Genomic DNA, 11,287 nt, shown 5'->3' with positions numbered 1-11,287 from the left:
GAGTGGAGGCAACTGGTTTCTCAGAAAGAGGCAAGATTCCAAACCAACATGATTTGTCCCAGAGCACGTAAACTGAGGAACTGAGCCGTGGAGATAGTCACAGCGCCCTTGACTGCTCATTAAGACCCATTTAATTTCTCACTCCTGTCTCTTGAGAGTATGATTTCCCAGAAAGAGTACTCAGGATAGGACAGAAATTTCCTGCATTTCTCAGGAGGTCTTGTTAGGAGTCACGAGTATCCAAATGTGGTACAGACTCTATGATGCTCCTGTTTGACAGAGGGGTCTCCACTCAAGGATCAGTCTGGAATGAAATAAGTACATGTGTCCCTATTGGTCACTCCTTTGGACAAAGGAATATTTTCCCCTCTGGTCTGTTCCCAGGAGACCAGGTTAGGAGTCAAGTTTATCGTGTTCATTATTGCTTCACTGTGAGCTATCCTGTCTCCCAGAGTTCTAGCTGATCCAGCACTTTCTCCCAAACATGAGTTTGAATTATGTCTAAATTCTAAGATTCAGAAGTCTCTGGAATTGCTAGTTCTGGTATCTTCCAAGCATTAAGTTGTGTTGGGAGAGTCCATAATAACAGAAAATTCATCTTCCACAATTCAGCAGGGGAGAGAACCATGCTCTTTTGAAAGAAAATCTTGATCACTTAATTATTTGCTTCAGGCTACATTTACAAAAATTAGGGATTCATCCTATATCACAAGCTTTATTTGCATCTCATTTAGAAGGGTTTCTTATTTATAATATGTACTGACATATGTCATGCCATGTGGACTGATATTTGTAGCTTTAGAAATTGTTTAATTTAAATTTCTATGTTATTTTAACTTTAACATAGACTTTAATTTTCTTCATTCTAACTTTGAAAATTTTGCTAACTATCTAATAAAAAGATTGGATTGCGTATCGCTGTAAGTGGATTTATTTCAAAGAGAATATATGAAAATTTATCTTTTTTTACTTACACACATATTTTTCTTGAATATTTTGTTTAGACTCAGCAAATTACTTCTATACATTGCATTTGTTCTTCCAGAAAACCCATGAAATTGTGTTCATAGTCCAAGTTATAATTAGAAATAAAGAAATTAAAGTTCAAAGATTTAGCATGCAAGTAACAATGAGAACTTGTAAGTTTTGTTTAAAATATGAAAAAATCGGGGGATGGAGTGATAGCACAGCTGGTAGGGCATTTGCCTTGCACATGGTCAACCCAGATTCAATTCTCAGCATTCCATATGGTTCCCTGAGCACCACCAGGGGTAATTCTTGAGTGCAGAGCCAGAAGTAATGCCTGTGCATCGCCAGGTGTGACCCAAAAAGCAAAAGTAAATAAATAAAAATGAAAAAAATCTCCCCCAGGGATCCAGGGTGAGAGTACATACTCCCTTTGCATGCAACCAATGTTAGTTCAATTCATGGCACTATAATGATCTCCTAAGCATTGCCAGAAGTGACTCCTGAATACAGAACCCATAGGAGCACCACCAGATGTGTTCCAGAACCCAAACAAATATTCGAAAATTGAATCAGACTGTCCACTCAACTTTTGTTTGAGTCTTGGCATTCTAAATATTGAAAAACTTACACCATTCCATTTTTTTAATTTCTAATGAGTCATAACTGGCATATGGCATTGAAAAACGTGTAGAAAACAATGTATGTGTAAGAAAATGGGAAAACATTCTGGGCTCTTATCCTTTTTGTCGCCCACACAATTATTATTATTATTTTGCTAGTGTGAGGTCATTAAGAGGGTTTTTTAGCAATGTACAAGTATATAAGGTAAAAAGGTAAAGGCCCTTCCGTTGTTCATCGATTTGCTCGAGCGGGCCCAGTAACGTCTCCATTGGAGATTTTGTTGTTACTGTGTTTGGCATATCGAATACGTCACGGGGAGCTTGCCAGGCTCTGCCGTGCGGGCGAGATACTCTCAGTAGCTTGCCAGGCTCTCCGAGAGGGGCGGAGGAATCGAACTCGGGTCGGCCATGTTGACTGCGTGCAAGGCAAACGCCCTACCACTGTGCTATCGCTCCAGCCCTTATAATACAGAATTATTCACTGTGGTGATCATATTAAAGGTAAAGGCCCTCCCGTTGATCATCGATTTGCTCGAGCGGGCCCAGTAACGTCTCCATTGGAGACTTTGTTGTTACTGTGTTAGGCATATCGAATACGTCACGGGGAGCTTGCCAGGCTCTGCTGTGAGGGCGAGATACTCTTGGTAGCTTGCCGGGCTCTCCGAGGGGGGGGCAGAGGAATTGCACTCGGGTCGGCCATGTTGGCTGCGTGCAAGGCAAACGCCCTACCGCTGTGCTATTGCTCCAGCCCTTATAATACAAAATTATTCACTGTGGTGATCATATTATAGAGTAGCTTCTAAAAGCTTATTTATCCTATAAATATATGGCTCATTTCGAATAAAATATTCCATTGCCTTCACACCTCAGCAAGTAGAGACTATAAATCTACTCGTTATATTTGTACTCTTCGTTTTCAAAGATGCCATATACTTCTGGGTCATGGTCTTATTTCACTTAACTTACTTACTCAAAGGACCCTCTGTGTTGCTACCAATGACGTCATTTCCCTGTTTGTTAAATGCCATTCGTATGTATGTCTATGGCATCACGGTCACTGTATCACTGTCAATCCATTGTTCGTCGATTTACTTGAGCAGGTACCAGTAACGTCTCTATTCCTCACAAGCCCTGAGATTTTAGCAGCCTCTCCTTACTTGTCTTTCCCAATGATTGGAGGTTCTTTCAGGGTCAGGGGAATGAGACCTGTTATTGTTACTGTTTTTGGTATATCAAACACGCCACGGAGAGCTTGCCAGTCTCTGCCCATGCGGGCGGGATACTCTCGGCAGTTTGCCGGACTCTCCGAGAAGTATAAATATATATTTCTCTCTATGATTTATTGCCTAATGTCTGAACCCCATCAAATATGGTGTGGTAATTATGAGAAATGGGTTGGAAGTCTGGTAGCATGGTTTAGGGAGCCTCATTTTATGCTGCCTTCCAGGAGAAGCAGCAGATGAGTTCGGGAGGGTGGCCAATGAAGAGATTATCTGGCACCAACAGGGAGTGGCTTATTGGTGTGACCCCTGGATCGCTGGAGACTGGGGGATGCAGGCAGAGGATCTCTGCTCCTGGGTCCTGTTGAGCCCAGAGTCTAAGGTCACAAAGTTCCACATTACCTGGGTTCCATGGGACTTCATTTCATGCGTGAGGCTCAGCCCGAGCATCCAGAAAGCGGCCTGGAGCATGGCAGTGGTTGTGGGTAGTGGAGGTTGGCTGCCAGGGCTGTGTCCCTTGGGGCGAGAAGGGCACTCACCTGCCCCACTCTGGGGATCCCCTAGTGAAAACAGCCTGGCACAGAGTCTATAGGCATGCAAGTCCATATTCATATCTCCATGTCCATCTCTATAGTCGTTCACCAAAGAACAACACTTGGATTGCTCCCATATATTTTGCTATTGTGAATGCTGCTAGGATTAATATTTAGTAGACATTTATGATAGACAATAAGACATTTATCTCTTTAAGATAATGATTCATTATTAGTTAATTTTTTATTAAGATACCATGATTTACAACATTATTCAAAGTTGTATTTCAGTCATACAACGTTCCAATGTTCCAACACCAATCTCACCTCCACCAATATCCCCCAAGTTGCCTCCCAGCCCCACCACTATTTCTTTGGATGTATACTCAGGGTTGGATTATGGGGACCCAAGATTACTTTCTCACATAGTTACTGCACTAATTTTTATTCCCACACACAGTGCATAGGTGCATTTTATTTTTACCACCTAAACTTGGTTTACTTGTCAACTTTTTTTAAGAAAGCCATTCTACAGGGTGGAGGTGACATATCATTATTTTGATTGGCCTCTCCTTGATTACTAGTGGCATTGACTACATGTAGCTATTGGACATTTATCTTCTTTGGGAAAATATCTACTCAGATCCTCTGCCCAATTTCTATTTGAATATTTGTGTTTTGTTATTGATTTGTAGGACTTCCTGGTGTGCTTTAGATAGTAACCCATTGTGAGGTATAGCACTGTCACTGTCCTGTCCTTCCTGTTGTTCATCGATTTGCTCAAGCGGGCACCGGTAACATCTCCATTGTGAGACTTGTTGTTACTGTTTTTGGCATATCAAATATGTCATGGGTAGCTTGCCAGGCTTTGCCATACGGTTGGAATACTCTCAATAGCTTGTAGGGCTCTCTGAGAGAGGCAGAGGAATTGAACCCTGGCCGGCAGGATGCAAGGCAAATGCCTTACCCGTTATGCTACTGCTCCAACCCTGTCAGGTATAGGGTTTGAAAATATTTCCTTCTGAAGAAACAGAAGAGAGAGGGCTAATAGACCTATACAGGGCTTTACACCCCCCCCCCCCCAAAAGAATGCACATTATTCTCCAGTGCACATGGAGCATTCTCCAAAATACGTGTTAGGCCACAAAACATACTTCAATAAAATCAGGAAGATAGAAGTAGTATCAACAATCTTTTCAGATCATGATGTGTTGAAGATCGAAGTGAATCACACAAAGACACCAAGAAACAAATCAAACATTTGGAAATTAAACAACTCAATGTTGAACAATGAGTGGGTCAGGAAGGAAGTCAAAGACGACATCAAAAGATACCTGGAAACAAATGAGAATGAAGACACTAGCTACCAGAACCTATAGGACGCAGCTAAAGCTGTACTAATAGGAAAATTTATATAGTGTTGCAAGCATTCCTAAGGAAAGACGAAAGGGCCTACATATATAACCTAACCACACAGCTCAAGATTTTAGAAAAAGACCAATAAAAGGAACCCAAAATTGGCCAAAGGAAAGAAATAGTAAAACTTAGAGCAGAAATTAACGACATGGAAACCAAAGAAATAATCCGAAAAGTCAATGAAACCAAGGGCTGGTTCTTTGAGAAAATAAATAAGATTGATAAACCACTAGCAAGACTCACAAAGAAAAAAAGAGAGAGAACCCTAATAAACTGAATCAGAAATGAAAAAGGGGACATTACAACAGAAACCAGTGAAATTCAAAAGATCATCAGAGACTAGTTTGAGAGTCTGTATGCCACAAAACAAGAGAACTTAGAAGAAATGGACAAATTACTGGATTCCTATATTCTCCCAAGATTGAACCAGGAAGACTTGGGATACCTGAATAGACCATTCATATCAAGGAAATTGAAGTGATAATCAAAACTCTTCCCAAAATCAAAAGCCCAGGCCCAGACGGGTTCACTAGTGAATTCTTCCAAACATTCAAAGAAGATCTTTTTTTCAGTTCTCCTCAAGCTTTTCCAGGAAATTGAAAAAACAGAAACTCTCCCAAACAGCTTCTATGAGACACATATCTCCCTAATACCTAAAGCAAACAAAGACACCACCAACAAAGAAAACTATAAGCCAATATCCTTGATGAACATAGATGAGAAGATCCTCAACAAAGTATTAGCAAATAGAATCCAACAACTCATCAAAAAGATCATACACCACGACCAAGTAGGTTTCATCCCGGGGATGCAAGTATGGTTTAACATTCAGAAATCAATCAACATAATCCATCATATCAACAAAAGTAAAGATAATAACCATATGATTATATAAATAGATGCAGAGAAAGCTTTTCACAAGATCCAGTACCCGTTTATGATGAAAACTCTCACCAAAATGTGTTTTGAAGGAACTTTCCTCAAGATAGTCAAAGCCATCTATGACAAACCCATGGCAAGCATTATCTTCAATGGGGAAAGACTAAGGCACTTTCTTCTAAGATCAGGGACAAGACAAGGATGCCCACTATCACTACTGCTGTTTAACATAGTACTGGAATTACTTGCAATAGCAATTAGGCAAGAAAAAGACATTAAAGGTACCCAGATAGAAAAGGAAGAAATCAAGCTCTCACTATTCGCAGATGATATGATAATGTATCTCAAGAATCCTAAATCTTCTACCAAAAACTCCTAGAAACAATAGTCTTGTTCAGTAAAGTCGCAAGCTATAAAATCAACGCCCAAAAATCCATGGCCTTCCTATATGCAAATAACAAGAGAGAGGAAAGTGACATGAAAAAAACAATCCCTTTCACAATTGTGCCCCAGAAAATCAAATACCTCGGAATCAGCCTAACTAAAGAGGTGAAGGATCTCTACAATGAAAACTACAAAACACTCCTCCATGAAATAAAAGAGGACACTAGGAAATGGAAATATAGCCCCTGCTCATGGATAGGAAGAATCAACATCATCAAAATGGCAATACTTCCGAAAGCATTATACAGATTCAATATGATCCCTATAAGGATACCCATGAAATTCTTCAAAGAAATAGATCAAGAATTCCTGAAATTCCTAGGAAACAATAAATACCCACGAATAGCTAAAGCAATTCTTGGGAAAAAAACCTGGGGAGGCATTACCCTCCCCAACCTCAAACTCTACTACAAAGCGATAATAATTAAAACAGCATGGTACTGGAAAAAAGCCAGGGCTGCAGATCAATGGAACAGGGTGGAATATCCGTACACACAACCCCAAATGTATGAACATCTAATCTTTGATAAGGTAGCAAGAAATTTGAAGTGGAACAAGGAAAGCTTCTTCAACAAATGGTGCTGGCATAACTGGACAACCACATGCAAAAAAATGGACTTAGACCTTGACCTAACACCATGCACAAAAGTCAGATAAAAAATTAAAGATCTCAACATCAGGCCAAAATCCAAATGATACATTGAAGAAAAGGTAGGCAGAACCCTCCAGGATATTGAGACTAATGGTACATTCAAAGATGACACTCCACTGACCAACCAAGTGGAAACAGAGATAAACAAATGGGACTATATTAAATTAAGAAGCTTCTGCACCTCAAAAGATACAATAACCAGAATACAAAGACAATCTACAGAATGGGAAAGGATATTTACCCAATACCCATCTGATAAAGAGTTGATATCAAGGATATACAAAGCACTGGTTGAACTTTACAAGAAGAAAACATCTAACCCCAAGAAAAAAATGGGGTGATGAAATGAACAGAAACTTTCCCAAAGAAGAAATCCGAATGGCTAAAATGCACATGAGAAAATGTTCAACATCACTAATCATCAGGGAGATGCAGATCAAAACAACAATGAGATATCATCTCACAACACAGAGACTGGCCCACACCCAAAAGAGCAAAAGCAATGGGTGTTGATGTGGATGTGGCTAGAAAGGGACTCTCCTTCACTGCTGGTGGGAATGCCAACTGGTTCAGCCCTTTTGGAAAACAGTATGAATGATTCTAAAAAAAACTAGAAATTGAGCTCCCATTTGACCCAGCAATACCACTCCTGGGAATATATCCCGGAGAGACAAAAAAGTGTAGTCAAAATGACATCTGCACTTCTATGTTCATTGCTGCACTATTCACAATAGCCAAAATCTGGAAAAAAAACTCGAGTGCCCGAGAACAGATGACTGGTTAAAGAAATTTTGGTACATCTACATCTACACAATAGAGTGCTATGCAGCTGTTAGAAAAGATGAAGTCATGAAGTTTATATACAAGTGGTACTACATGGAAAGTATCATGCTAAGTGAAATGAGTCAGAAAGAGAGGGATGGACATAGAAAGATTGCATTCATCTGGGAGATATAAAGTAACAAATTGGGAGACCAACATCCAAGAATAGCCGAGATAAGTACCAGGAGGTTCACTCTATGGCTTGGAGGCCAGTCACACATGCTGGGGAATAAGGCAGCTCAGATAGAGAGGGGAGCACCAAGTAGAGGGTATTGGGAGGATCCTCCCAGGATGAGAGATACATGCTGAAAATAGACTATAGACCAAACACGATTGCCATTCAATGCCGCTTTTGCAAACCACAGCACCCAAAAGGAGAGAGAGAACAAAAGGGGTGGGGTAGGATGGTGCCACAGGGGTGGGGTGGGATGGTGGGGTTGGGGGCATGGGAGTGATAGTGGGAGCATTGGAGGTGGGGAATGGACACTGGTGGATGGATGGGTACTCAGTCATTGTATGGATAAAACCCAAGCTCAAAATTTGAAAGTCTACAATTGTACCTCATATGTGTTTCACTAATAAAAATTAAAAAAAAAAGAAAATATTTCCTTCTATCATAGAGTATTCTTCTTTGTTGATTGCATCCTTTACTGTTGAAATATTTGCCTGATATTGTTCTTCTTAATTATTAGTATTTTTATCTGTCTTGAGTGTCATATTCAAAAAATCATATATGAAGTCATGTCAAGGCCATTAGTTTCCACGTGTTTTCCTAAGTATTGTGGTTCTGTTGTTATGTTTCCATCTTTTATTCATTGTGTGTTAATATATGTGAGTCTTATAAGACAAAATTTTAATATCATTCATTTACTTGGATAATAAAATCAGTAACAAGCAACATTCCTAACCTACTTTTAATTCTCAACAGTATCTTGTGGATTCATATGAATAGTATCCATTGCCCATATGTTCATAAGTTTCTATCAATTTTTTAGGGCTTGGAGAATAGTCCTGGCTGTGTCAGGGTTTAGTCCTCGCTCTGCTCAGACCCCTGATGGGGTTTGAGGAACCATATGGGGAGCTGAGGTTCAAACCCAGGTTCAAACTCATGAGTAAGGCAAGTGCCATCCCCACTGTACTATCATTCCCGCCAGGCTTCAAATTCTTAAGCTGGTTCCATGATCTATTTTCTTTTCATGCCAGTATTATACTTACCATCAATATGGTCTTGAAACAAAATTTGAAGTCAAGAAATATGATACCTTCAGCTCTCTTCATTATTAGGGATGCACTGACTGTAGGATGACTGGATACCAATCGTGAAAGATTTCTATGTATCTGGGGAACTGTTGGAATTTTGGGAACAATTGGATAGACTGGAACTGGGTAGGCCACTCGCCTTAAGAGTCCCGTCCCCTAACCCGGGGCTGGAGTGATAGCACAACAGGTAAGGCATTTGCCTTGCACACGGCCAACCCGGGTTCGATTCCCAGCAACCCATATGGTCCCCTGAGCACTGCCAGGATTGATTTCTGAGTGCAAAGCCAAGAGTAACCCCTGAGCATTGCCAGGTGTGACCCAAAAAGCAAAAAAAAAATAATAAGAGTCCTAACCCTCACCAGAAGAGTGATCACTAAACACCGAGCTAGGAATAAGCCCTGAGCAGTCAAGTGAGACTCCCCACACCAAAAGAAAAAAATGTGGATGCATAGTTTTTATTAAAAGTATAAGTCTCACTACTATTCTCTCAATAAAGGTGCACAAAATTTACTTTAAACTACTAATTAGAATAAATTATTCTCAAGACATCCACATAGCCCCTGAGCACTGCTGGAGGTGGCAAATTCCCCACTCTCAAGAATAGAAAAACAAACGAACATAAACATAGTACATAATACAAGTGAAAGCTTCAATATTTTTAGATTCAAGTTAAGAAAATTACAGCATAAATTGTTACAAAGAAAAGCCCGCCTATCAAGAGTGGAAACAGCTTATTAAGTTGAATTTTAGAAGCTATAGAGAGTACATTTAAAAACAAATTAGAGGAGTAAATTAAAGTACAAAGTGCTCGCTTCCTTTTCAGAGCCACCTCTGAAAAGAAATCACAGTTTCTGATGCTCTTGCTCTAGACCATGAAACTGAGACATTCCTTTGTCCACAGGACAATTAAAGTTTTCTTCTCTCTTTTCCTATAAGAATTCTCAGAGCCCCCTTTATGTCTGTTCCTCAGACTATACATGAAGGGGTTCAGCATGGGGGTGACCACTGTGTACATCACTGAGGCTCTTGCACTGGAGTATGAGCTGTGGGCATCAGCAGAGCTCAGGTACACGCCGATGAGTGAGCAGTAAAACAAGGAGACCATGGAGAGGTGAGACGCACATGTGGAGAAGGCTTTACGCTTGCCCTGAGCTGAGGAGATTCTCCGGATGGAGGAAATGATCTTAGAGTAAGAGTAAAGGATGCCAGCCAGGGAGCCCCCACCGAAAAGGATAACCGTCAAATATATTACCACGTAATTCAGAGTGGTGTCAGAACAGGCAAGTTGGATCACCTTACTGAGCTCACACAAAAAGTGGCGCAATCCTACTCTTTTGCCAAAGGACAACCTTAGCACTAATAAACTTTCTATCAAGGAATGCAGGAAACTCGTAACCCAGCACACCAGAACCAGCAGCCTACAGAACTGAGGGTTCATGATGACTGTGTAGTACAGGGGGTGACAGATGGCCACAAAGCGGTCATAGGCCATCACCACCAGGAGAAAGTTGTCCAGTGCTCCAAAGATGTGGAAGAAAAACATCTGGGTGATGCAAGTTTGGAAGGTGATGGCTTTACTGTGTGCCTGGATGTTCACCAGCATCTTGGGGATGGTAGTAGATGTGATACAGATGTCCACAAAAGACAGGTTGGCGAGGAAGAAGTACATGAGGGTGTGGAGATGAAAGTCTGTGATGATGAGCAGGATGAGGAGTAAGTTTCCAAGCACAGTGATCAAGTACATAGACAGGAAAAGCCCAAATATGAGGGACTGCAACTCTGATCCCTCTGAAAATCCTAGCAGAAGAAACTCTGTAGTGCCAGTTTTGTTCTCTGGTTCCATGAAGTGGAGGGAACTATAAAGCATGGAGAAAATGGCATCATTTTTGTCTTAGGCAATACATACATTAATTGGAATACTACTGCATTTGTTGTGAATTAAACTCTCTTCCATGTTCTGTGGATAGATTTTGTGACCTCAAAGGAACTTCTCTCATTTCAAGAATTTCTGTCCCTTTTCACTGAAATCTCCAGACTTACCCAGAGCCAAGAATGGGCGACCTCTTCCCATCTGCCTATGCTTCCAATAACTGGTAATCAGGACCACGAACTATTTCTGGTGCCATTTAAGCTCATCAACAGTCATGATCTAGAAACTCACAAATAAACCTTGGAAGTAGAAGAGAGCAACACACTGCAGAGATGTCTCTGGACCACAAAGTCGCCATCCAGTTAAAAGTTTAATTCCTTATATATGAGCACACAAGTCCAACCTTTAATAACATGTTACTAATCTCTTATAGATGGGCTTAATGGCTACTGGGTGAAATACAACAATCTTTATACACTTTCCTCTAATAAACCTTTTCTGTCTCATTTTTAGTGGATTATTCATAACAAGCAATACAAAATAAATTATTTCAGCTCTGCTTTGGGGGCAGGGTTTGGGATTCGAGATGGAAATATGCTGGC

The 11,287-nt window shown here is 40.5% G+C and overlaps 1 protein-coding gene across 1 annotated transcript; it reads right to left on the bottom strand.

Moving 5' to 3' along the window:
- Window positions 1-9,680: 9,680 nt before the first annotated feature.
- LOC130022290 (olfactory receptor 7A10-like) lies at window positions 9,681-10,682 on the bottom strand. The gene has a single exon (XM_056113037.1). The coding sequence runs from the start codon at window positions 10,680-10,682 to the stop codon at window positions 9,681-9,683; it is 1,002 nt and encodes a 333-aa protein (XP_055969012.1).
- Between the last annotated feature and the right edge of the window lie 605 nt (window positions 10,683-11,287).

Source organism: Sorex fumeus, unplaced genomic scaffold (assembly GCF_029834395.1).
Source record: "Sorex fumeus unplaced genomic scaffold, SorFum_2.1 ptg000019l, whole genome shotgun sequence".
NCBI classification, from domain to species: domain Eukaryota; kingdom Metazoa; phylum Chordata; class Mammalia; order Eulipotyphla; family Soricidae; genus Sorex; species Sorex fumeus.
Note: the sequence above shows the minus strand (reverse complement) of the source record. Positions and strands in the feature narration are given on the sequence as shown.

Bases quoted from the DNA above. Each gene is read 5' to 3' on its own strand.
- LOC130022290 (XM_056113037.1), bottom strand. From the start codon at position 10,682: ATGCTTTATAGTTCCCTCCACTTCATGGAACCAGAGAACAAAACTGGC.